This window comes from Dasypus novemcinctus, chromosome 8 (assembly GCF_030445035.2).
Source record: "Dasypus novemcinctus isolate mDasNov1 chromosome 8, mDasNov1.1.hap2, whole genome shotgun sequence".
In the NCBI taxonomy this organism is placed as follows: Eukaryota; Metazoa; Chordata; class Mammalia; order Cingulata; family Dasypodidae; genus Dasypus; species Dasypus novemcinctus.
In genome coordinates, this window is record NC_080680.1 from 47,029,867 (window position 1) to 47,057,539 (window position 27,673).

The 27,673-nt window shown below is 38.8% G+C and overlaps 1 protein-coding gene across 4 annotated transcripts; it reads left to right on the plus strand.

Annotated features, from left to right (window-relative positions):
* Positions 1-194: 194 nt before the first annotated feature.
* Positions 195-25,780, plus strand: CD274 (CD274 molecule). Of its 4 annotated transcripts, none has more exons than XM_023588445.3 (6): positions 204-340; positions 9,353-9,418; positions 10,348-10,689; positions 18,371-18,655; positions 20,781-20,889; positions 23,626-25,780. In XM_023588445.3, exons 2-6 carry the CDS (start codon positions 9,367-9,369, stop codon positions 23,636-23,638), a joined length of 801 nt encoding a protein of 266 aa, XP_023444213.1. In that variant the 5' UTR covers positions 204-340; positions 9,353-9,366; the 3' UTR covers positions 23,639-25,780. The 4 variants fall into 4 exon arrangements, with proteins under 4 accessions (XP_071072820.1, XP_071072819.1, XP_023444213.1 ...); XM_058301826.2 differs by lacking the exon at positions 23,626-25,780 and adding an exon at positions 22,437-22,563 and having other exon boundaries at positions 265-340; XM_071216719.1 differs by lacking the exon at positions 9,353-9,418 and having other exon boundaries at positions 195-340.
* Positions 25,781-27,673: the final 1,893 nt, after the last annotated feature.

Consider the following 27,673-nt stretch of genomic DNA (forward strand, 5'->3'; position numbering starts at 1 on the left):
TCGAGGAACTTTGAGGAAGTCTCAAAATCCATCACTTAACATATTTCCTATTACACACACACACCTGCTTTCTGGAGTAAAAACGGATGTGTTTTGATCCCTGAATTTTTGGTAAAAGACTGGTTTACAGGAAAACCGGATTTGTCTGTTTCACTTTCGGTTGTATTTAAAGCTTAAAGGATGCTGCAACCGCTGCCTTCCTCAGCTGAACGCTAGCTCCCCAGAACAGGCACGACCACGTTCTGGAGCTCTGCGGGCAGGTGGGCGGGCAGGTGGGCGGGCAGGTGGGCGGGCCGCACCCGGAGCGGAGCTGCAGACGCGCCGCCGCGCCGCCGCGCAGGTAGGGAAGGGCTGCGCCACGCCTCGCGCACCGCGGGGGTCTCGGGGTCCGCTCCTCGGGGTCTCGCGGTCGATCGGCGCTTTGAAAATGGAGGAGGGGGCCTATGGAGCCTTCCTTTGGGGCGGGGGAAGGGGAAGGGAGGTGGCTTGGGGGGATAGGGGGCAGTAGAGCCATTTACCTGTGGGGTTAAGCACAGGCAATACACGTGGCCTTCTGCCAAGCGGGATTCCGTTTACTTAATGTCAATCTTGTAATGTTTCTGTGTATTCATGGAAAATGGCCCTGCGGTGACGGGTCTCGAGGGAGCTGGAAGTCAGGACAGCTGGGACTAGTCCACCCTTAGCGGCGCACTAGCAGTAGAATTCTAAGTAGGTTATCAGACCTGACATCACTCTACCTGGGGTCTAGAAAGAAACATTGCCCTTTGATAGAGAGCATCTTATGAGGTCCTTTCCTGCCCCTAGATCCAGGATTCTTGAACCCCAGTCTTTGCTGTATCCTCTCTGAGGATCACAAGGAGTCCTGAAGGGGGTAGGGAACAGCCTAGGAAAAAGAACGTTAAAATATTTCCTAGATACATGGAGCTTGGCCTGTGTCAAAGCTCAGTTCAGGTGTGTCTTATAAAACAGGCATCATCGTGTCATCTTGCTTTCTCTCACCTAAAAAAAATGTACTGTAGATGCTTTCTGTGTGATTAAATAGCCTTCCTAAATGTGATTTTTTAAAAGTTCCTGTATTACATTGTGTTGGGTAATCAAATGAAATTAATCCCCTATTGCTAGACCTAAAGATTATTTACAGTGTTACAGTTAGCTGTTCACTGAGCATCATTGCATATAAACTTCTGGCCGCATAGCCAATTATTTCCTCCAGATACACTTTTAGAGGTCTAACTACTTAGTCAAAGAGTTTGAATATTTTAAAAGCCTTCTTTTTCTCAAGTTGAAAATTGCCTCCAGGAAAGTTTGTGCCACTTCTCAGTGAGAGTTGCCAAAACTGTTGAGCAAGAACTGTGATATTCTTAAGAAAAAAATTAGTCATTTTCAAGGAAGCCACGGAAATAACTTTGGGAAATTGAAACCAAACCTGGAAAATGTACTACAGTGTCTCAGTGTGGCTGAGGGGAAGGAGCATGGGCACAAGATTTAGTAGAGTCAAGACAGTTCTCTTGATCTGTTAATGGCATGGGCTTTCCTTTCATTTGTAGAAAAGATGTCAAACCCTAAGAAATTCTGTGTTGAAAATCAAATCACCGTTCATATACATTAGGTAAAAATCAAAGGAAAGCTCAAATCAGTAGATATTAAGACCCTCCTTGTTCCTGCTTTCATTGGGTTCTGTCTCTTCTTCCCCTCCCCCACCTTGGGAGATGGAGAAGTAGTGTCTGTTCCTTGGTGTTATGTTGGGTTTCCCCCAGGGACAAACCTCCTTCCCCATATTGAGCCAGCAATTATTTCTTCCCGAGTTTATATTTCATTGCTCTTCAAATGTCTTCGTTCCTGTTTGGAAATTCATACGCATGGTCATGTTTTCTCAAATGAAGTCGGAAATATGAGTGCCTCTCTCTTAGAACTGCTGCTCTGATGTGGGAGTTAGAGGTCCTAGACTGTGTTTATTACTCACATGGTTTCTATCTTCCCACTGTTTCCTCTGTTGTACTCTAAAGGGTTGGAGACTTAGAGGAAGGAATTAGGGAAATATCTGAATCAATCCATCACCATCCAATAAGCCTTTATTTCCCCTAAAATTTTCAACCAAATCATTAAAGGATAGGAATTCCACCAGAGTAGGCCATAAATGTTGGCAAAATTAATTGTAATCCATGAGCTGGCTTAGTGTTCCCTTTGTTTTATTCAGCACTTCTTTGCTTGGAGTTAAGGACTATCTTTAAGTTTTCTTCTGCTCACTAAGTATACTTGTATTTATAATGTCAAGTTAGTATTTTATAATTGTGGTTGAAATCAACTCTGGCCCAAGAAAAGTACAAACAGAATGCTGCTTCAGCCCCATTCCAACAACTGTGTCCTCACAGGCCTGTCTGCCTTCCCTATTCCCTGTTATAAGGAAGATGGAAAGGATGGAGAAATAAGAATTATGTATCTAACATGAGCAAGAAAAAGATGGCTCATATTATTTTACCCTTTCACATGTCTTTTTTTAAAATTGAGATAAAGTTCACATAACATGCAGTATGTTTCAGTACTTCATTCCTTTTTATGACTGAATAAATATTCCATTATATAGTTGTACCATACTTTGTTCATCTTTTCATCTTTTGATGGACATTTGAGTTGTTTCTGCCTCTTGGCTATTGTGAAATATGCTGCTATGAACATCCATGTACATACTTTTTTGAATACCTGTTTTCAACTCTTGGAGTCATCTACCTAGGAGTGGAATTACTGGGTCATATGGTAATTCTATATTTAACTTTTTGAGGACTTGCCAAACTTTTCCAAGCACAACTACCATTTTTCATTCCTGTCAGCAAAGTATGAGAATTCCAATTTCTCAACATCCTCACTTGTTATTTTCACTTTAAATAAAAAAAAATTACGGCCCACCTAGAGGTTGTAGAGTGGTATCCCATTGTGATTTTGAGTTGCGTTTCCTTAATGCCTAATTATGTTGAGCATCTTTTCAAGTGCTTGTTGGCCATTTGGATATCTTCTTTGGAAAAATGTCTGTTCAAGTCCTTTGTCCATTTTTTAATTAGGTTACCTGTCTTTTTGTGTTGAGTTGTAAGAGTTCGTTATTTATTCTAGATATTAGACCTTTATCAGATATATGATTTGCAAATAATTTCTCCCATTCTGTGGATTGTCTTTTCAGTCTCTTGATAATGTCCTTTGATGCACAAGAATTTTTTTGATGTCTAATTTAGCTATTTTTAGAATTTCGTTTCTTGTGCTTGGGTGTCATATCATATATGTCTTTTAATATGAAAGGTTCTTACAAGTTGGTAAGAACCCAGTGAGATAAATAGGCCAAAAATGATCAGATAAGTCACAAAAGGAGAACAATAAATAAGCCCATGCAAAACTCAAGTTATATATTTTAATAATCAAATTTAAATAAAAATTTAAATAATATCCAGTGCTGGGTGAAGATACAATATAACTGTTGTCAATTTTTTAAAAAATCAAGAAAATGTTCTTTGTCCTTGATCAGCAGTTCCACTTGGGGAAAAAAATCTATCCTCAGGGCCTAATTCAGGGCCTGGCACACAGGAGGCACTTAACAAATGTTTGCTGAAGGTGCAAAAACTTACAATGTTTTTGAAATTAGAAACAATCTGGTACCTAGTGATTGGAAGCTCCCCATTCCCTTCCCTTAGTCCCTGGCGACTACTAATCTCCTTTCTGACTCTGTGGATTTACATGTTCTGGACATACATTATATATAGAATCTTATATGTGGCCTTTTGTGTCTTGCTTTTTTCACTTATAATGTTTTTAAGATTCATCCATGTTGTGGCATATATCAGTACTTTGTTCCTTTTTATATCTAATACTCCATTGTTTGTATATACTGCATTTTTAAAAATAGCTTCTTGTATTTTATTTTTAAAGATTTATTTTTTTATTTATTTCTCTCCACTCCTCCTCACCCCCCCAGTTGTCTGCTCTTTGTGTTCATTAGCTATGTGTTGTTCTGTGACCGCTCCTATCCTTATCAGCAGTACCGGGAATCTGTGTTTCTTTTTGTTGCGTCATCTTGTTGTGTCTGCTCTCCGTGTGTGTGGTGCTATTTTTGGGCAGGCTGCAATTTCTTTCGCACTGGGTGGCTCTCCTTACGGGGCACACTCCTTGCATGTGGGGCTCCCCTTCTCCGGGGACACCCCTGCATGGCATAAGCACTGCGCATGGGCCAGCTCCACATGGGTCAAGGAGGCCGGGGTTTGAACCGCGGACCTCCCATGTGGTAGGCGGACTCCCAATCCATTGGGCCAAGTCCGCTTCCCTATATTGGATTTTGTTTACCCATTTGTCACTTGATGGACATTTGAGTTTTTTCCAACTTTTGGCTATTATGAATAATGCTGCTTTAGAACTTTATTCATGTACAACATTCATGTACAAATTTTTGTGTGAACATATGTTTTCAGTTCTCTTGCATATACACCTAGGGAATAGAATGGCTGGTCATATTGCAATTCTTTGTTTAACTGTTTTCCACAGTGATTGTACCATTTTACATCCCTACCAACCAAGTATGAGGGTTCCAATTTTTCCACAAATATTGGAATTCCAGTTCTTGAGTTCCTACCACTATACCATTCTGCCTGCCAAACATTCTGCAGCTTGACAAGATGAAATGATTAAGTTTTCTTTATCTTTTTTGCTGATAATAAAAGTAAAACATATTAATCAGAGAAAAATTTGAACACAGGAAAATACCAAAATTAACATATTCACAATTTCATCTCTTTATGTTCTTTTCTTCTTTCCTTCCTTCCTTCCTTTTCAAAGCTATAAAGAGGTGAAAATCTGTGAATTCTCCCTCTAGTTCCACCCCTAGGGACAATGATTGTCAACAACTTGGTTTTTTTTAGACATTTCCTATGTCTAAACACACACATGCACAGAGATTTTTTTTAAACAAAACTGGATTCCTACTAGGTATAGTTTTCTGCAACTTATTTTTTATATCTTTGCAAAATCAATACATATAGATGTATTTAATTCAGTACCTAATAGTGTTACATTGTATGACTATTTCAAACTTTATTTAACCATTTAGGCTAACTAAGGTATTCCTTGTTTTGGGCTATTACTAACAATGCCATCCCTTTACATATATTTTTGTGTGTGTATGGTTTTTGTAGGATAGATTTCTAGAAGCATGATTGCAAAGTCATATGGCATATGCATTTAAAATTTTAATAGATGTTGCCAAATTTCCCTCCAGAAGGTTGCACAACTCCACATACCTGCCATCAGTAGGTAAGAAAGTCCAGTTTTCCATATTTTCTCAAACACTAAATATTAAGAATCTTTATCACCTTGGTCCAGCTAGTGTGTTAAAAATGGTATTTCATGTCTTAAGTTTATACTTTTTTCTTGATGAGATTCTGCATCCTTTCCTATGTTTACATGTCTCTGGACTATATGTTAATGCCTTTTTATCATTGTCCATTAAGTTGTATATATCATTTTCTTATTGATTTTTAGGAGCTATTTATAACAAGACATACCTTGTTTTATTGCACTTTGCTTTATTGCTTTTTTTTTTTTAATTCAAGGTTTGTAGCAATCCTACATTGAGCAAGTCTATCAGCACCACTTTTCCAACAAAATATGCTGACTATATGTCTCTCTGTCACATTTTGGTAATTCTTGCAACATTTCAAACTTTTCCATTATCATTAAATCTGTTTTGGTGATCTGTGATCTGTTATCTTTGATGTTACTATTGAAATCATTTTGTGGTGCCACAAGCCATACCTGTATAAGACAGTGAACTGGATAGGCCTCTTGTGCTAATCAGTTGGCCTAATTGTGGATGCAAAGGAAAAGTTCCTGAAGGAAATTAAAACTGCTACTCCAGTGAACTCATGATTGATAAGAAAGCCAAACAGCCTTATTACCAATATGGAGAAAGTTTTAGAGGTCTGGATAGAAGATCAAACCAGCCTCGACATTCCCTTAAGCCAGACAGATCAAGACCCTAACTTTTTTCATTCTGAGAAGGCTGAGGGAGGTGAGGAAGCTACAGAAGAAAAGTTTGGAGCTAGCAGAGGTTGGTTCATATGGTTTAAGAAAGAAGCCATTCCCATAACATCAAAGCACAAGGTGAAGCAGCAGGTACTGAAGTAGAAACTGCAGCAAGTTATCCAGAAGATCTAGCTAAAATAATTGATAAAGGTGGCTACATTTAATAATGATTTTCAATATAGAAGAAACTGTCTCCTATTGGAAGAAGATGCCATCTAGAACTCTCATAGCTATAGAGGAGAAGTCATGCCTTGCTTGAAAGCTTCAGAGGACAGACTGACTCCCTTGTTAGGGAGTAATGCAGCTGGTGACTGAATGTTGAAGCCAATGCTCATTTACCATTCTGAATCCTTAAGAATTATCCTAAATCTACACTGCCTGTATTCTATAAATGGAACAATGAAGCCTGGATGACAGTTCAGAACATGGTTTACTGACTATTTTAAGCCCACTGTTCAGACATACTGCTCAGAAAAAAAAGTTTCCTTTCAAAATATTACTGCTCATTGACAATGCACCTGGTCACACAAGAGCTCTGATGGAGATGTGCAATGAAATTAATGTTATTTCCATGCTTGCTAACTCAGCATCCATTTTGCAGCCCATGGATCAAGGAGTCATTTTGACTTTCAAGTCTTATTATTTAAGAAATACATTTTGTAAGTCTCTAGCTGCCATAGATAGTGATACCTCTGATGGAACTCGGCAAAGTGAATTGAAAACCTGGAAAGGATTCACCATTCTAGAGGCCATTAAGAACATTCATGATTTGTGGGAGGAGGTCAAAATATCAACATTCACAAGAGTTTGGAAGACATTGATTCCAACCCTCATGGATGACTTTGAGGAGTTCAAGACTTTAGTTGAGGAAGTAGCGGCAGATGTGGAAATAACAAGAGAATAAGAAGTGGAAGTGGAGCCTGAAGATTTGACTGAATTGCTGCAATCTCACGCTAAGCTTTAACAATGAAGAGTTGTTTCTTATGGATGAGCGGAAAAGTGGTTTCTTGAGATGGACTCTATTCCTGGTGAAGATACTGTGAACACTGTTGAAATAATAATGAATGATTTGGAATATTACATAAACTTAGTTAATAAAGCAGAGGCGGGGTTTGAGAGAACTAACTCCAGTTTTCAAAGAAGTTCTACTGTAGATAAAATGCTATCAAACAGCATCACATGCTACACTGAAATCTTTCATGAAAGGAAGAGTCATTCAATGTGGCAAACATCATTGTTGTGTTATTTCAAGAAATTGCCACAGTCATCCCAAATTCAGCAACCACCACCCTGATTGTCAACATCATGGCATGACCCTCCACCACCAAAAGATTATGACTTGCTGAAGGTCAGATAATGATTAGCATTTATCAGCAATAAATTACTTTTTATTTAAGGTATATACATTGTTTTCTTAGACATAATGGTACTGCACACATAATAGACTACAATATAGCATGATCATAACTTATATACACTGGGTGTGATAGTTTGAAATTCTTTATGAATCCCAAAAGAAAAGGATTATGTTTTTGAGCTAATCCATTCCTGTGTGTGAGAGACCCTTTTTTTGGACTATGTCATTGAGACATGACTCAGATTGGGTCTCCGCCTTCTTGCTGGGTCTTATATAAGGGGAGATACAGAGAGAGAGAGAGTGAGAGAGAGAGAGAGAAACAGGAAAAGGGAGTTCTGCCATTTTTTATTCTGCCATGTGGGAGAGGACTCAAGGTTCTTCAGCAGCCAAAGCTTAAACGTGAAGCTTCCAAGAGGCTGGGCCCACGGAGTAGCTCAAGGCTGAAGAGACCAGCCATATGCCTGAGAGCGCACAGCTGAACTCAGGAAGAAAGCAGAGCAGTCGGGACTAAGAGAGGAGGCCCATAAAGAGTCAAGCGCCATGCTTGGTCACCCACCTTGAGCCCTGGGAGACAGTAGATTCTGGAGGGGATGGTAGGGACTCTGCAGAGATCAAAGGCCGTCCTGCTTTGCCATGTGGCAGGACCACCAGCAGCTGACTTTGGTAAGAAAGCATCCCTGATGATGCCTTGATTTGGACATTTCATGGCCTCAGAATTATAAGCTTTTACCTAAATAAAATTCCCATTATAAAATCCAACTCATTTCTGGTACTTTGCATCAGCAGTCCTGTGGCATACTTAGACACTGGGAAATCAAAAAAAATTGTGTGACTTGCTTTATTGCAATATTTGCTTTGTTGCAGTGGACTGGAACTGAACCTGCAGTATTTCCGAGGTATGCCTATATTAAGGGCATTAATGTACTGTCTTATGTATGTGTAGCATTGATTTATGGACCATTTGTGAGGTTTTTTTAATGCATACAGAGGTCAGAGAGCCACTCAGAGGGAAAACTGACTTTCTTCTAAAAGTGTATAAATAAATGCATAACACAAGAAAGAGAAAATATGTTAGGAAATAAGTAGATTGGCTGAAATATGATACAAATCTTAACTTCCTTACCTACTTGAATATATGCTTCCAAAGATAAGTGACTTTTCTTTCCTGTTCACCCTGTAGCCTTGGTGCTTAATATAGTGCCTGACACAATAATTGCTGAATGATGGCATCTGAAGAGTATTAAGAAAGATGACAAAATTATGATATAGGTCTAGGCATAGACTTTCGGAAGAGTGGCTGTGAGTCATTCACATCTTAGTATGAATTGGTCAAATCATACTGTTTCTTTTTTCCTACTAGGGGATCAAATTTATTGAGGTAATAGGATTTATAATGTGGAATATGTGAGAGGCAGAAGAGATTTTGATGGATAGGCCCCTGAGGGAGAAGTGGTGAAGTTGGAACAGGGAAGTGGAAGGCTTGAATAGTCAAAAGGCAGGTATTCAGTTGCTAGGGGCAAATAGCATTGAAAGCAGGGAGAAATTCAAGTCAGGATCTGTTTGCTTTGGATTTTTGTATAGGGCAGGACTGGATTTCTACATTTGTTATACTGCAGAAAAAGACATGGAATAGTTGAAAGAATTTTAGTGCAATATTTTCTTTTTGGCTTCTTTTGACTTTACAATTTGTTTTCAGGGCTTGTAACTAAGATTAAAAATTCTCATCTTATAGTAACTTTTCTTCACTTGGATTTATATGACTCTGGACTATAAACAAAAATATTGAACTTCCAAATTCCCTGCTATATTTCCACATTTACAAATCAGTAATTGGCTAGTTATTAGAAGTCTATTTTATTTAGAACTGCCAAGCTCTATACTGTCCGGGTGTTGAATTATAGAGTATATCAGTCTTCTTTTTGTGTTTTTCACAATTAGGTCATTAAAGAAAAATGAAGATATTTAATGTCTTTGCATTCATGGCCTACTGTCATTTGTTAAATGGTAAGACACCAAATCTTGTCATTAGGTTCTATATTTTAACCATGAGTTAAAAAGTAAAATAATCATTTTAAATATTTTTATAGAAAGAACATTCAATTTTTTAATCTCATAAACAAGTCATCCATGTCTTTATACAAAGGTACAGGGAAAATAGACAAACTGAAAGAAACAAAATTAATCCATTATCTATTACCTGGGATAATCACTGAAAATAGCTGGGGAAACCATCTATGTTTATACTTTTTGTTGTTTGTTTGTTTGTTTGTTTACTTGCATACTTAAAGAAAGGTAGGATCATTCTGTTTATACTGCTCTATGGCCTTCTTTTCCTAATAAGTATAAAAATCTATATAAGAATTTTAGTGTTCATGAAAGGTACCAGGGTAATGCCCTCCCCCTAATTACAGGAATTGTTTGCTGGTGCTGTTGTTGTTGTTTTTTAAGGAACATTACTGGCATCATCCTAAGGCCATCCCTAAATCTCTTTACCCACATGTCTCTGGCCAGGGAACTGATCAAGAGACTAGGGCAGTAAAAGGGGAGGGCTATGGGAATCTACCATTCACTTTATGTATGTAGACAGCAAATAGCTACCAGTCTGTGGTTGTCTACGTGAAGCAAAGTCTCCCTGGTTACAAAATCCCATCATCATTTAATACTGTAAAACCCCATCATCATTTAAAAATAATGTATATCTAAGAACTGTGGGACAACTTGTGTAACTAATTATATTATCCTACCTCGTGGATAAGAAATAGCCTTCCAAAACATGATTCAAACTCACTGAATGCAACATATATTTTAGAGAAATAAGTCTTTAAAATGTAATTATCACATAAATGACTAAAGTGGTTATAAACTGTACACTCATTTTGTAAATTTTTTGAGGAGTTTTCTATCTCCTGAATATTGATTTTCTTTCTTTCCAGCATTTAGTATCACAGTGTCCAAGTACCTATATGAGGTAGAATATGGCAGCAATGTGACAATGGAATGCAAATTCCCAGTAGAAAATCCGTTAGACCTGGTTACATTAATTGTCTACTGGGAAAAGGAAGATAAGAAAATTATTCAGTTTGTGCATGGGAAAGAAGACCCAACAGTTCAGCATAGCAGCTATAGCCAGAGGGCCCAGCTGCTGAAGGACAGGCTCTACCTGGGAACGGCGGCTCTTCAGATCACAGATGTCAAAATGCAGGATGCGGGGGTTTACTGCTGCATGATCAGCTATGGTGGTGCTGACTATAAGCGGATTACTTTGAAAGTCAATGGTAAGAATTATTTATAGATAAAGAGACCTGACCTTTATTAAAAATATGTTCCACTTATCGAGAACTTTTCATTCTTGGAAATCTAGCCTCACTTTCTGGCAGAATAGCAGCGGTCTGTTCACTCATTCATTCACACATTCACCAGTGAGTATTTCTTGAATGCTTCCTATTTGATAGTCACTGGTGATCCAAAGCCAAATATGACAGAACTGCACTCCATATACTTTCAGTTTTCCTAAAAATAAGTCCTAGTCTTTACTTTTGTATTATAATAAGAGCAATACATGTACTTGCACATAATTCAGATACCAAGGAAGGAAATAAAATGAAATTTAAAGTTCCCCTCCTCCCATTTATACTCTCTCTCATGCTGCCCAAAGATAGCAACCCACTATTTGTGTTTCCTTCCAGAAAATTTTTAATTCATCTGCTGTGATTTTTTTCCTAAGTCTTCCAGGATTTCTCTTCCTTTGAACCTCTCTATGTCACAATCAAAAACGTGTACTGAAAACAAACCACATTGTGAGGTTCACATTCAGAAAGGCTTGAAAGTCAATCTATGAAGGTAAAAGTAATCCCAATTAAGTACAGAGGAATCCATTCTTTCTCAGAGATGGTACAAGCTATGCTCACTTGGCATGCATTCATCTTGAAAATCTATACCAATGCTTCTTGGAGAGTTGAAGAGGAACTGTGTCAATTCTGAGCCATAAATATATCATCAGAGCACTTGGGTTCAAGGTTTTGGGTTACCACCAGCTAAGTAAAGGAAAACACCTGAGCTTACCACCTCTGTTTTCACTATTAAGATTCATAGAATTGATAGGTGAAAGGGCCCCAAGCATGAGCATCTAATCTAACTTCCCACAAAGAATAGAAATCCCCAAAGGATACACACCCGCCTTGTGCGCACATACCACTCACAATGCCACCCCTGCTGGTGGGATGCCCCTTCCATAATCTGTCCAAATTATGCTCTGATTTTGAACTGAAATATGCCTTCCCTACTCCTAGTTTTGAGATAATCTGTCTGCTTCTTTTGTTTACATTATGACCTCTTTTATTTGACTGCAATTAAATCATGTCCCCTAGACTACTACCGTCAATCTGAAGGTAGTTAATAATATAAGTAGAAGAAGTTTGCGTTTATAATAAAGGGATTCTAACCCCCAAAACAAAATTATGTAGAAATTAGGGGAAAAGAATCTGTTCTATGGTAAATTACTAAGTCTGGTTCTTACTCAATTGATACTGTATGGTACTGTGGTCAAGACTATGTCACTTGTCTTGTAAAGTAGATTTAGTTTTCATTATATTTTATCATGCACTTCTTTAGAACAGAGATATTCACGAAAGGGTGATTTATATTTTTTACTTTTCTTTCAGTACATCAGTAAATAACAGATACCCACTATGTTCCAAGGCACTAAAGAAATCATCAGGCCATGTAACCCCATGAACAGCCAGTCTTGCTGGATCTAGGATGGGGGAAAGAGCATAAGCCTGACTGTCAGGAGAAGAAGCATAAGAGTGTAAGTTTCTCCTTCCAGAGAATAAGGTCCCTCATTAGCCCACAGGGAGTGTGCAGGGAGTGAGACAGCGCTTCCTGCAGTGGGGAAGAGTGTTCTTTGAGGTCATCAGGGCTTCTTAATGTGCCTTGTGTATCTGCAGTTCCTTTTGCTATGGTTCGATGCAACAGGAACTCTTTGGGCACCGATGGTTTTTTCAGGGAGGGGTCTCCAGTGGGGCAGAGCAGATGGCCAACCATGTTTGAGGATCTGATTTGTTTGACCATTCCATTTTGTATATAAATTACTAAATTGATATTCTAGTTCCAATCTGACTTCTTGTCGTTTGCATACAGTAGTTTTGGGAATTGGGGACAAAGAGTCTGAACCTTCTGCCTTGAGAACAGTCCAAGGTCACTGGTGGCAGTGCTTCAGCGCAGTGAAAACTTAGTGGCTAGAAAGTAGAGCCCCTGAGTCACCCTTATATGCAAATGATTTCACAGTAATGCTGTGGGACTTCTCTTCCCATCACTGCAAATGTGTGGTAACACAGCTGCCCCAGAAGGCATTTACTCACCATGAGATTTTAAAAGGTGAAGAATTTCAAAACTAAAATATGAAAGGGTTAGTTCTGGATAAACTCAATTATGATCATCACTTTGGATGTTATTGCACCTTTCTTTTTTGTTAGATTAAATACCATACTCTTGGGTATCTGACATTCAGTTGAGAACATTGTTTTTCCTTAATTACTGTGCCTACTATCAGGGAAAATGAAATGCCCTTTAATACTTTCAGGACCTTAAATAGGATTAGGCATCTGAAAGAATGGAGCATTGCATAGTAAACTTTTTTTTTTTTAAGATTTATTTTATTTATTTCTCCCCACCCCCTTGTTGTTTGTACTTGCTGCTTCTGTTCGTCTTGTTTCTTCAGGAGGCACCAGGAACCAAACCCAGGACTCCTGATATAGGAGGACAAGTGCCCCTGCTCCAGGTCTCTGCCCCAAATTCTCCAGCCCTGTTTAAATGTCTCCATCAACTAATATATCATGTAATGTTTCATAGAACTGTGCCTATGTATTTTGTTTATTGTCTACCTCCTCCTACTAGAATATAAACTCCAGAAGAGCAGACATTTTGGTCCTTTTATTAGTTTCTGTGTCCACAGGGCCTGGCATATACCACTATAGTAATGTTTTAGGGGTACACAAAATATTTGTGAATGAATGGAGTATTTTTTAAAATAGGACTAGCCTGAAAATTCTGAAACACGAACAGATTTGCATATGATGTTATAGCGTCTGTATGAAAACTCGTTTCCAAGACTGTTCATAAGGAACTGTCAGCACCTTCTACAGAATACCCCGAGAGTACTTTTCTGAGGTAGTAGTGAGAGAGGAAGTGGAGGAGCTAGAATAGTTGTAGTCACCATTGTAGTAGTAGTAATTAATACGTAACATTTCTTATATGCTACACCCTGACCTAAGCTAAGCGCTTTGCTTACATTCATTCATTTAATACCCAAAATACCCTATGAGGTAGCTGATTCATCAGGTCTAAGTTCCATATTTTTCGCATTTTACTATCTCTGAAATCTGAAAGCGTCTTCCAATAGATGGCATCTTAGTTTTGATGAAATGCGGTGCTATTCTTCCTATTTTATGGATGAGGAAATTGAGACCCAGAGAAGTTAAGTAATTTGACCAAATTCACCCACCTAGTTAGTGGTAAAACCAGATTTTTTTAAAAGATTTATTTTATTTCTCTCCCCTTCAGCCTGCCGCTCCAGTTGTCTGTTCTCTATTTGCTGCGTTTTCTTTGTCCACTTCTGTTATTGTCAGCGGCAAGGGAATCTGTGTTCTTTTTGTTGTGTCATCTTGTTGTGTCAGTTCTCCGTGTGGGAGGCGCCATTCCTGGGCAGGCTGAACTTTCTTTCGCGCTGGGCGGCTCTCCTTATGGGGTGCACTCCTTGCGCGTGGGGCTCCCCAGCGCGGGGACGCCCCTCCGTGGCTCGGCACTCCTTGCGCGCATCAGCACTGCTCGGGGGCCAGCTCCACACGGGTCAAGGAGGCCCGGGGTTTGAACCACAGACCTTCCATGTGGTAGACGGATGCCCTAACCACTGGGCCAAGCCCGTTTCCCAAAACCAGATTTTAAACCCAGGCAATCTGGCTCTGAAATTTGTACCCTAATAACCAGGTATTACTGCCATTTACACTTCCACAATGTGTAATCGAGTTCTGTATTGACTTCAGGACTCCTGTGAGCTTTTCTTGGTCTTGATTCACTAGCATTAGCACAGTGTTCTGAATCTAGTAAACCAGGTGTCTGCAAGCATTTTCGATTACCCATTCTCTACCAGTAAAACAAATTTATATATGTGTGTATGTATGTATGAATGAATGTATATGTGTATACATAGTTATAAAGAATATACCTTGGGAAGCGGAGTTGGTCAACGGATAGAGCATCCGCCTACCACATGGGAGGTCCATGGTTCAAACCCGGGCCTCCTGACCCATGTGGTGAGCTGGCCCATGCGCAGCACTGATGCGCGAAGGAGTGCCGTGCCACTCAGGGGTGTCCCCCATGTAGGGGAGCCCCACACGCAAGGAGAGCACCCCTCAAGGAGAGCCACCATGTGTGAAAAAAAGTGCAGCCTGCTTAGTAGTGGCACCACACACACGGAGAGCTGACATAGTAAGATGATGCAACAAAGAGACACAGATTCCTGGTGCCACTGACCAGAATAAAAGCGGACACAGAAGAACACATAGCAAATGGACACAAAATAGACAACTGGGGCGGCAGGGGGAGAGAAAAATAAATTTTTAAAAAATCTTAAAAAAAAAAAAGAATATACCTTATACTAATATTTAGGGTTATTGTATGAAATTCCTACTTTTGAAGGCCAAAAGAAGGTAACTATCAGCAATTTCATGTGATTTAACTTAGTATATTTTATATTCTAAAAATATACAAAAACAGACATTTTAAAGGATGAGAACAAATTTAATAAACAATATTTTTTATGTCTTGCAATTTTTGATGCTTCACTACCATTAGCTAATATTTCAGGGCAAAATAAACTTGAGGGTGAATTTCATCATTAACAAACATGGATGGTCTCAATAATTTTGAGTTTATTAAACCACCACCTTGTCAGGCCCAATTAAGCTCTTATTGTTTTTACCTCATAACATATCTGCTGAAAAGTATCTCTTCTGCCATTTCCTTTTGATTTGTGATTGAATTATTAGTTTCTCTTAAGTCTTTGTAGGAAACTCTATTAGTTTTTTGAGGGTTAGTTTCGCTCAGATTAGGTAAGCAAATCTGAAAATCCATGATAAGGCCAAAGCAAGTCAGTGTTGTAAAACTCCCTTCTTCCCATAGGACCCTCATCTAGCACCCAAGTGAGGCCCAGTGTCAATCAGTAAAGCTTTAAATCCTTTCCTAATTAAGATAAAAATGCGGACATATGGAAGTTCTTAGTATTTTTTCCCAAACAGCCCAATGCATGTACCGTACTTAGGATACTAATGTGGTGAATATTTAATTAATTCTTGCAGAATGAATACACTTATTCACTGGCCCCTTAGATAACATGTAACATATTTATACATGTTCCTAGATATGAAACAACTTTCTTCTTAAGTATTCTTCTATTAAAAATCACAATAGAAGGGTAAAAAGGCAAACATATTCCCCTTCATATTAATGATGATTTTAACCTTGAAAATTGTTTTTAAACTTTTTATTGTAGTAACAAATACAACTCAGAATTTCCCCATTTTAACCACTTTTAAGTATATAAGTCAGTGGTGTTAATTTTATTCACAATATTGTGCTACCATCACCAATGCCCATTACCCAAACTTTTTTTTATCACATCAAACAGATGTGATGTGATTTTTCTAAAAGTTTGGATAATGGATATTGGTGATGGTAGCACATCAAATTCTACAACCATTAAGCAATAACTCTTCCTTCCCCTCATCCTTCTGACCCCTGACAACCTATAATCCACTGTCTATCTCAGTGAATTTGCCTATTCTAGGTATTTCATGTAAGAGAGATTATACAGTATTTGTCTTTTTGTCTCTGGCTTATTTCATTCAACATGATGCCATCAAAGTTTCATCCGTCTCATAGCATGAGAATTTATTGAAAATTTAATAGCCCAGAAATTAAGCTATGCAAATTAGACCCCATATGTGTAACCACAGTCCATCTTCCACCACATGGTTCACCATGTTATACAGTCCCATGTCTTATACATTCTATCCAAAGTGTATACTCAGTGGCTCTCACTTTCATCACACAGTTGTGCAGCCATCACCCCAGTACACCTTTGAAAAGATTAGTTCTTTAAAGGGTTCTTAAACTTGACAGATTCAAGAGCGACGACTCCATTACTCACTAAAAAACATTATTTGTGTATTTTGAAATAGTAATTACGTTGATTTCCAAGGCTTCCTTTGGTGATTTCATTGATTTAAAAGTGCTAAATACCACATCATCACTTATTTCAGTTTTGTTTGATCTTGGCTGTTTTGTATTAAATCTCTATGACTATATCATATAAAATTTATCTTATTTTATATCCTTTGTTATGTCTTTGGCAAGGGAATGGAGAGTTAAGGCTCTAGTGAACCATTAGTGGTTACACTAAAGAAATAGAAGTAAAATAAAGATTATACCAACAGAATAAAAACATGACAATGTATTTGTAGCAAATTAACAGGAATAAAGATCTTATGCTGTATCAATGCACTAAACAATCTACAAGAATAACCAATAATCTAAAATATATCAAACTTTTCTTGAGTACCATCAAAATTTATTTTTTATATATTTTTATTTTTTCCTTGTAATTTAAATGATGTATTAAAATAGTCAGTATTAAGAAGTTTAAAAAATAAGTATCATAATGTGGTGTATTGGATGGGATCTTGTGACAGAAAAAGAACATTAGGGAAAAACTAGTGAAATCGCCTAAGTATAGAGTTTAGTTACTGGTAATGTACTAATATTGGCTCCTTAGTATAACAAATATAGCATGTTAATATAAGATTTGAAAAATAGGGGAAACTGAATAAGGGATATAAGAGAGTTCTGCACTACTTTGCAAATTTATATAAATCTAAAACCATTCTAAAATTTAAAACATTTAAATTTTAAAAAGTATCATCCGGGAAACGGACTTTGGCCCAGTGGTTAGGGCGTCCGTCTACCATATGGGAGGTCCGCGGTTCAAATCCCGGGCCTCCTTGACCCGTGTGGAGCTGGCCATGCGCAGTGCTGATGCGCGCAAGGAGTGCCGTGCCACGCAAGGGTGACCCCCGCGTGGGGAGCCCCACGCGCAAGGAGTGCGCCCGTAAGGAGAGCCGCCCAGTGCGAAGGAGGGAGCAGCCTGCCCAGGAATGGCGCCGCCCACACTTCCCCTGCCGCTGACGACAACAGAAGCGGACAAAGAAACAAGACGCAGCAAATAGACACCAAGAACAGACAACCAGGGGAGGGGGGGGGAATTAAATAAATAAATAAATCTTTAAAAAATAAAAAAATAAAAAGTATCATCCAAGCACAAGTGTCAGTTTTAAAAAATGACATAGTATGTACTTTCACAAGTTGAAAAAGTAAATGGTACATCAAAATGAGATTTTTTTCTTTTTGTTTATTAAATAAAATCAAAGAAAACTGTCCTTGCCAGCTGGAGAGGTTCATGTTTACAAAGAAACCTTTACAAGAACAAAAGGAAAGTATCCAAGAATAAATTTTAAAAGAAATGAATTGGCCCTGTTTAAAACAATAAAACTTCATTGAAAAACATACAAAGACGAATAAATGAAGAGACATAGTTTATAGTTGGAGAGAACTACTGGTTTAAAGATGACAGTTATCTTTAAGTTAATCTGTACATTTAGTTTGAGCCCAGTAAAAATACCAACATGATTTTTATAGCTATATAGCTATTCCTTTAAGCCAAAACTCGGCCTAAATTTGAATAAAGGCGTGAGACAGAGCGAGCAGGAGCTCACCACTGTTAAGACATCTAAATATTAAGCTTATTTCTTTGGGATCTGATCTGGATTGATGTTCTTCCTGGTAACAGCAGCTGCCTGTCTGGTGTTAAGTGAAAACCCTGACTTCTCTTTGCTTGTGACCTAGCCCCCTACCGCAAAATCAGCCAAAGAATTTCTGTGGATCCAGTCACCTCGGAACATGAACTAACATGTGAGGCTGAGGGCTACCCTAACGCTGAAGTCATCTGGACAAGCAGTGACCACCAAATCCTGAGTGGCAAGACCATCACCACTGATTCCAAGCGGAATCAGAAGCTCTTCAATGTGACCAGCACACTGAGAATTAACACAACAGCTAACGAGATTTTCCACTGCACTTTTCAGACATCAGAGTTCAAGGAAAACAACACAGCTGAGTTGGTCATCCCAGGTAACATTCTGAAAGCCTCATTTAAAATGTCCCTAGCACTGTACCCCAGCCTCACATGATGCCCGCTCATCATAGGCATTCAACATTTGTTGAATGAATGAAGGAATAACACCGTATTTGCAAAATGCATCCTGTTTGCTCACTTTCCTTCATCCGGATCATATTGCTATTTAATAAACATTCAGCCAGTATTTATTGAATATGGCCTCTGTGCCAGGCACTGTCTTAGGCCTTGGAGTAGGGGGCTCATAGAAGTATAAGACACAGTTCACACTCTCCAGGAAAACATAAGAAAATAAGCCATCCCAGTACTGTGTGGGAAATGCTCTTCTAGCATAAACCTGAGCGCTGGGGGAGCACCTGAGAGAAATACTCAACAAGGTCATGTTTCAGAAATCCTAGCACAAAAGAGCTGCCCCTTTCTTTCCAGGGCTTCTATGGCATGAACCAAATGAAATGTACTTTTCCTTCTTATTCCAAACAAGAGAGAGCCTTTCTTCCTACCTGCCTTCTCCAGGGTAGCTCAAGACCATCTGCTTAATACATAGGGTACAATGTTGTGGGCAAATTATTAGACTTCTGTGTGCTTCACTTCCTTAAAGGGTTATTACTTATTAGGCAAGGGTTTTGTAGGGATAAAATGAGCAATAATGTTTGAAAATGATTTGAGACTTTTAACTGCCCAAATCTAGTTTTTAAAAATTTTTTTATTTCACTACCCTACAGAAGTGGGTGGGATAGGGACAGAGTTGGATGAGAAGCTCATACCTTTAAGAAGGTGAGATGGATGGGTGTGATGTTTAATGTAAACCCAGAGGTGTTCTGGGGGGAAGTGCTTCCTACTACCTCCTCTCCCAATAGATGTTGACAGAAAAGCTCTGGGTAGTACAGAGAAAACAACTAAAACATTGGGTAGAAAAGCCAACCAATAGGAAAAGACCGTCCAGGCTGGTCCTATGAACAGTAGAGTAAAAACGTTAAGGATGCTAAAGAGATACTTTTATTTATTGAGTCCTAAAGTTCCAGATTGGCCTTCAGCAGGAGCTGTATCAGCGAGTTCCTCCTAATCGAAGGCTGTTTTATGATCACTTAACTTGCAGTGTGACTTAAAATAATCTACTTAGCTGCTCTAAGTCTGTTTCCTCATCTGAAATTTGGGATTTCTTTCATACCTGATATACCTAACTCAAAGTTGTTTTGAGACTCAAAATAAATTAGATATAAACAGGCTTTTGTAGGCTTCTAGACAAAGGCTGGCTGCTACTGTGGCTGTAAAGCTTGAGGTAGGTGGGAAGGAGTCATGGATCTCAGTTCACAGTTGAATCAAGGAGGGACTGGGGAGAGGTAGGAGTTGGTGGTCTCTGAGCATCTGTGTGTCACAGGACCCATTTCCTTCCTCCATAGGGCCCCAGACAGAGAGGCTGGTCAGAGGTACCAATAACTATATGTCTAGAGATGTTCCAAATGCAGAGAAAGAAAGAATAATGAACACTGGTCCCCAATCAGTACCACCAAAGTGGGGAGATAGGAAGTTGTTAGCTGAGCCAGTTGGCCACCCTGTTCCACTGTGGACCATCTTTGCCATGTACAGTATAGGCTGCTAGCTTCTGCTTTAAAGAGTGCAAGGGGAAGTGAAGTAATCAAGGTTCAATTTAGTATTGAGTGGCCACTCCCTGTGGTCCTACTCTAAGCACTTCATTAGTTATAATACATTTATTACCATTTCCATTTTTTTTGAAGGAGTTACTGGGCATCGAACCCAGGACCTTGTACATAGGAAGCAGGTGCTCAACCACTGAGCTACATCCACACCCCATATCATTTCCATTTTGTAGGCTTGGAGTGCTTAAGGAATTTTCCCAAGATCTCGAAACTAGTGAGTGGCAGCAGAATTCAAACCCAGGTCCATCCATCCAAAGCCTGTGCTTCTTCCACTTTTCCATGTTGCTCCCATTTTCTTTCCAGAAGTATCAGCATTATAGACACTCACTGGCCAGGAACTTTTGGCATTTTAAAAAATTAACCTAAAGGTAAATTAAATGAAACCTCAAGGATGACTATTCTCCTGACCTCCTCCCATCAACATTTTATCTTTAGACAGTTTTCTTTTTGTTTTGTTTTTCAGAACCACCTAAAGTATTTTTAGAAAAGAGGACTCACTGGGTGATTCTTGGAGCCGTCCTGTTGGTCCTTGGTGTAGTGCTGGCTGGCAGTCTTCTATCTAAAAAGACACGGTATTTCATTTATTGCTGTGGTCTACAGGGATGTGTGGAAATGTATGAGAGTGTATTTGCTCTCACAGTGGCATTCAGTAGCAGGACCAGGGAGGCTAAAGGTTTTGCCATGTGCAGGACAGTCCCATGTAACAGAGAACCATCCTACCCAGAGTGCCAGCAGTGCCCACACTGGAAACTCTGATTTATAATACTCTGCCCTCCTATAAACCTTCCCTTCCAGGGCCAACTTTCAATTATGCAAAGTGGCTGTGCCACCACGTACACCTGTGTGCCACCCCTTTCTCCAGTCCTCACTTTGCTCTTCTGCAGCATCACCCGTATTGGAGGGTGGGCAGTGAATGGCAGTAGTAGCATTTCTGAGGGGTGAGGCTGGGTCATGGTCACAGGATAAGCTGGTTTATCTTTGTGAAATAGCACAAAGATGTTCCACTCTTCAATAGCACTTGTAGTGGAGCTGTGTGGGATTACTGGGGGAAGATCAGGTATGCAGGGATTCAGAGTAGGAGAAAGGATGTGTTTGGAGATTGAAAGAGGCCCAGTGTCATAGAGTTTCTCACCATTGTCCAAATAACTACAGACTTACAAAAAAGAAAGAGCTAACATGTCTATTTCAGTTTAATTTGAGTCTTGCATTGTTTGCACCACTATATTGAGCTGGTTTCTGGGCATCCTAAGCAATAAAAAATAGCTCTTTCTGAAAAGCTGTGACATATTTACCACAAAGTATTTTGTAAGACTCTGGTGGAAGGTGTTGCATAGTTTTGGAAATAGTTGACATGTGTTTATTTCTCTATTAAATCATGGGAACAATTAAAATCTAGGAAGATGAATATGTTCAAATAATTACCTCCCATTTTAAGATGATTCAGAGTAAACATTTCCCTAATACTTTGAGAAGAGTACCAAGGGATCCAGTGATTGTCTGCATATAAGATTTTCGGATGTCAAATAGGGAAGTAGAAAATGGAAGGGAATTCCAATAGTTGTTGAAAAATTCCCCACAACCCTTTGAGTGGATCTGGGAAAGTGGTATGTAATTAAGGGTATAGTAGTCTGCTGTTTCCAAAGAACAGATTCTTAACAGAACTGGGACATTTAGCCAGAATTTAAGGACCAACTTTCAATGACAGTAAGATCCTGAGGTGGAGGTGATTTACAAGGAAATAAGTGTTGTCAACTTGCATTTTGAATATTTCTCTATGAAAAAGAATTGGTTGGCATTAAGAAAAAAAGCCAATGGATAAGAAATTACCTCAGAATATGGTCCATCTATGAAGAAAGAGTAGAAAATAAAAAATAAATACACCTAAAGAAAATCTAGGAACAAAATCATGTGACCAAAACTACTGAATTAATATTTAATTTCAAGTTGGAACCCATGGAATAAGGAAGGTCACCAGACGTCCTAGAGATTAGGAACCTGGAATTTAAATCTGAATCACTGGGTGGGTGATTTATTTCTGTGCAGCAGAAATAAAAATGATTTATTTTTCTCAAGTAAGAGTTGTACTGTATAGAAATAATGTTTTTTTTTTATCCTCAAGTGAAAATGAAGGATGTGGAAAACTGTGACATCCAAGATATGAACGCAAAGAAACAAAATGCTAAGAATAGCAGAAGGGATCAGGAAATTGAAGGACAAGGAAGTAAAAGTTAAAGCAATCACAAGGCAAAGCCATCAATGGTACTCTCCCCTCCTTTAAAGGAGTAGTGTTGTTGAACGTGCTGGCTCCACTTTGTCTTACAACTATAATATAAGAACTCCTTCCGCAGTCTGAGGAGATTAGGGAAGGCCCTTGGAAAGTAAAGAGCCGTGAGCAGTATTGTGTGTAGGGGTATGCGGGCGAGGGGGCAGAAGCTTCCATTTCTCCACATGCCAACATCTCCCTGCAACAAGGGACCAAGTTGACATATGTGGATGGAAAATAAATATATAAATACATTGGCATTAAAAGTGGATAATAAAGTACCTCAGAATATGGTCCACAGTAGCTGTATGCCAGGTGCTGTGATAACCGCTTCATGTGAAGTATCTCATTTGGTCCCCTCCCCGCCAAAAAAAAATAAAAAAGGCAAATATTAGAATTATCCCTATTTTTAGTAGTCTAGGCAGAAGATCAGGAAGATTATGTTTATTTACACACAGCTGGTAAATGAGATAAATCAGGTTTTGGGGCCCACTAGCCTGACTGTGGAACCTTATTCTCAACCCATATGCTTAAGTCTATTTTGCCACAAATGTCTATATTTATAGATGATAGGAAGATTCTCACCCACCCGGTTGACCCAAGAGGAAAGTTATATTAAGATTTAAAACAAATTTTAATATATTTAGAAACCAAACTTTACAATGAGCCCTTGTTTAAAGTAGTTTAATTAACTTGGACAAGCTCAGGTTGGTTTCTTTATGTGTCACACGGCACTCATTTGTCTTGTTAATGTGTAGTAAATATTTGGTTCCTCCTAGGGTGACCAACCACCCTGATTTTCCCAGGACCTCACAGTTTCTCAGGACAAGGGACTTTCGATTTTAAAACCAGAAGAGTCCTGGGAAAATGGACAGTTGGTCACCTTTTATCATGCAATGGTAATTGGGCAGGAATATATTCTCTCTCTTCCCCTTGTCGCAAACTTACTATATCATCTAGCAGGTATGTTTCTCAGTTGTTTTTGTAAGTTTTTTTCCCCAGACACCCCTTCCCATGAAATTAATATAGTTTTATCACTTCTCAGGTACAAAATTTGATATGTAATCCAGCACTGGAACTTCTGATCGTAAAGCAGGGCTTCTCAACCATCCGAGCTGAGTGTGACAAGAGGAAAGAATGGGCCAGCAGCCTGCAGATGACGTAGTACTTAGAAATCCAAAGCATGAAAATGGAACCTTGCTACATTTAAGTAATTGGGAGGCTCATCAGTGCATGGTACAGAGAGAAGGGACATTTCAATTTAATTGTTTTTCACACTGTCCAAGCTGTCTGCAAGGGGCTTCTGTGCCCTAAGGACAAACTCTGGGAGGGTGAACCAGAGACTTCTGATTGATGAGCCTTCATGCAAATTGTTCATCACTCATCCTAGGAAAATGGATTGAGAATCCCTGATTTAGCAGTCAGTTCCGCAGAAGTGCCCTTTCATCTCAACTCAGTGCCTCGATTTGTCTTCTGCATGACTAGAAGTCTCAAAGTTACAACATATTTAAGTCTGAATTATTTATATTTATGTTAAGTCTTGTCATGGGAGTGTACTGGTGAATTTCTTTCGAAGATGTATTTTGGTAAAGGTTAAAATTTTTCACCTAACTACACTTGCTGCTTCATGAATTGCTTGCATCCAGTAAAAAGTATAGTGATTGCCAAGTACTTGGCATCCAATGTAACTGTCCACACAAACAGGAAGCATAGAGAACAAACCAGTAGCTTGTATGGGCTCTCACCTCACTTAACCCATGATCCTTTGCGTGACTTGAATACTCTTATTCTCAGAGCCCATTGTCTGTTACAATATCTGTTCCAGTTAAATGATAACTTTACCAACTCTGCAGAACCCTGCATGCATAATCGCATTTAATCTCTGTTATAGCAACCTTGTTGTGGCAAGCACTATTAGTATACCCATTTTACAGCTGAGGGAGCAGAGAGATAAAGTAGCTTGTCAAAGCCATTACATAGCATACCTCAGGTTTCCACGACTGTCATGCACTGGCCTTTTAGAATAGTTGACGGGTGAATTTTGCTGTAAGCAATTCATTGCCTCATCAACCAGTTAGTAAATGCTCATCTACAGAGATGGGCAAGACTGAAAACCTGCTCTCGAGGGGCTGAAAATCTAATGGAGAGATCATCACTACATTTTAGTGCAGTGTCAGAACATAAGATGTTGGTGGGTAGTAATGGCATGAGGGGAAAAGGCTGGAAATGCTGCCAAGAGGAGGGGCACTTTCAGTGGGTGGTCAGCATGTTCTGACTGCCCACCAAAAGGAGGATATATGCTAAGTATATACTCTATATTTAGACAACCAGCATTTACTATGTGTCTATGACTGTGTTTGGATTTGGTTTCTCTTGCCTTTGCTCAGTGTGAGCCCCACTGAACCAATCTAGTCATTAGATGTACTCTGTACAACAGAATCATGTCTGGAAGGAACTTTTTTCTTGATGCCTTATTTTCTTTGGAGTATAAACTTGACTTCGATGCTACACTTGCAAAATTCCACGTCCCATTTGGAAATCCCAGCAGTGTACCTTGACTGCTGGCTGCCCCAGACCCACTTCTGTGCCCGAATTGGCTGTGTCTGAACCCTGGATCCCGCCAGCTCTCATCACTGCAGAGGCCTCCTAAGACATTTCTCCCCAGAGGCTTCGAGAGTCCCACACTCTCCCAGGAGGTCCCAGAGTCTTCTTCCCCTCTTTGCCATTTACCTGGCAATTTATCTGGATCAATAATAGGAAAATCTTTACTTTGCCCTTCATCAAGACTGAAATAACAGACTCTCCGATGGAGCTCCTTCTGTTGCCTTTTTGCACATGTTTGATTGTACAATATTCCTTGTTTGTATGAAGGCCAAATAAGGATTCTGGCTGGGCCAGACATACAGTTTACTTATTGTGTTCCTAAGTCATAAACACTTTCTTCTTGGGGTGTTGGATTTGTAAGGCACTTCATTCCTTTTGTCTTATGTTTCATTGTAAGCCACATCAGCAGAGATGGCGTATAATTTTGTATTTGTCACCGTTTCACTTGCATTACTTTTATAAAATGTTCTTATTTATTTTGTTCCTCAGTGCATACCAGCATGTCTATTTCCTTTTCTATGTGTTATAAAACCACTCACAGTTTAAGAGCCCAATAGAGCCAGTTATTTGGAATAAATGCAGCCACCTCTCTAGTTCTTTTTTCTTTCTTTTGTAGTTTCTGTTTGTGCTGCATGCTGTTGAATCCTGAGTGATGACAATATCAAAGTAATTCCTTTTTAAAATAAGAATGTATTGAAAATTTTCATCATTCCTTACTCAATTACTTCATTAGGATAGTACCAACATAAAAATCAAAATTCTATCACCCAAATAGAAGATCTGAGGGAGGGAGGGTGGCAAGAGAAGGTGTGGTCCTTAAGAGAACTGTAGGGAAATGAAGGGACTTTCCTCTAAGAGCATACTCTTCTCAGATAAGTAAACAAGGACATGCACGCCAATTCATATGAAGCTAGTGTATATTTCAATCTCACATTCTGAAAAGGAAGTGAAAAACCTAGAGCTAACCTAGAATTTAACTGGGTGGGACCATAATACTATTTGTAGTTTTCAAATGACCATAACAACACATTAATCAAGGGCATAGAGTCCTTTCAAGGGCATAGAGTCCTTTTAATGTGTCACCCAGCTGGATTAACTAGTCATCAGGCTCAGTTTAAAGATACTTTTGGTCGTTTCTCTGAATCAGATACTCTTCAAGGATGAGGATAGCTATTTCTAAAAACATGTCAGATTCTGGATGTTTTTAAAGGAAGTATATCAGTATCTTTAGAGTAATGATGATGATGATGGTGAAGATATATTTATTGAACATTTGTACTATGCTGATACTAGGCAATAAAATCACATAAAACTGGCAGTGGGCATCAGGATAACTCACTTTTCTCATCAGGGAAGGGCATAGAGAACCAGTCTGCCTGGCTAGCTTTGATGGTTGTGGTTCTGGATGGAATTCAGTGACACTGGAGGGTCCAGTTAGCTTGAAAGTAGACAATCAGCTTTCATCAAACTTTGACTCCAATCCCATTCACAAGCATGTGAATATCTGCCACAAAGGGACCAAATATATATTTATCTAAATATTTTAGAAAACGTATAGATTACCACTATTTTAAAGCTTAGAATTAGCTTTAAAATTTTTTAGAATTAAAAATTAACTCTTGCATTGTTGATATCTCTGGCCAAACTTGTGAAGACAGATATATCCCTTTTTTATACTAATTCTCTACCCCAGTCCCCCAGAGTTTCAAGAAAATTAATATAATAAACCAATATCTAATTAAATATATAATATAATTAACATAAATAACCAATTTATAATATATTAAATATAATAAAATTATAATAGTATAATTTAAACATTTCCATAATTACTTATGTTTTAAAGAAATTAATGTTCGACCAAACTGAAGCAATTGCTGGTGGTGGGTTTATCATTAATAATCATTTATTATGACTGTTTATTGAACATGTACTCCATGCTAAACACTGGGATTACATGCATTGCACCATGGACTGGCAATAAGGTGTACTGGACAAGGGTACCATGCTTACCTGGAGAGCTGCCAAATCAGAAAAGTTAAGGAAAATCGGAGCATCAAAAAAGGCAAAAGAAAAAAAAATTCCAAAAAATGAGGCTGCATAATTATAATATTACCAAAAAGCTTTTTGTTTTTAGTTTTTTGGTAGTTCTTACTGATTATTTACTTATATCTTTTCCCCCACCCAAAAAAGTAAAATAGTCATTTAAAAGTAACAAGTAATGGATATAAGACTATGACATCACTTTCAAATGGAGAATAAGTGGCCAAACATTGGCTGAAATATACATTCCTCTTTCCAGTTTCTTAACTGTTGGAAGCTGTCATATATCGGCGCCTCTTTTCAACAATTTGCCATTTGCAGATTCTAAAGCAGAAAAACACAATTCAGACAGACAGGATAATATTCATTTCTTTTCAGGGAGGGATTATCGGTCAGGGGTCTTCTCTAGAAGGCCTCTTCTTACACAAGGTGAGAGCAGCTAGCCC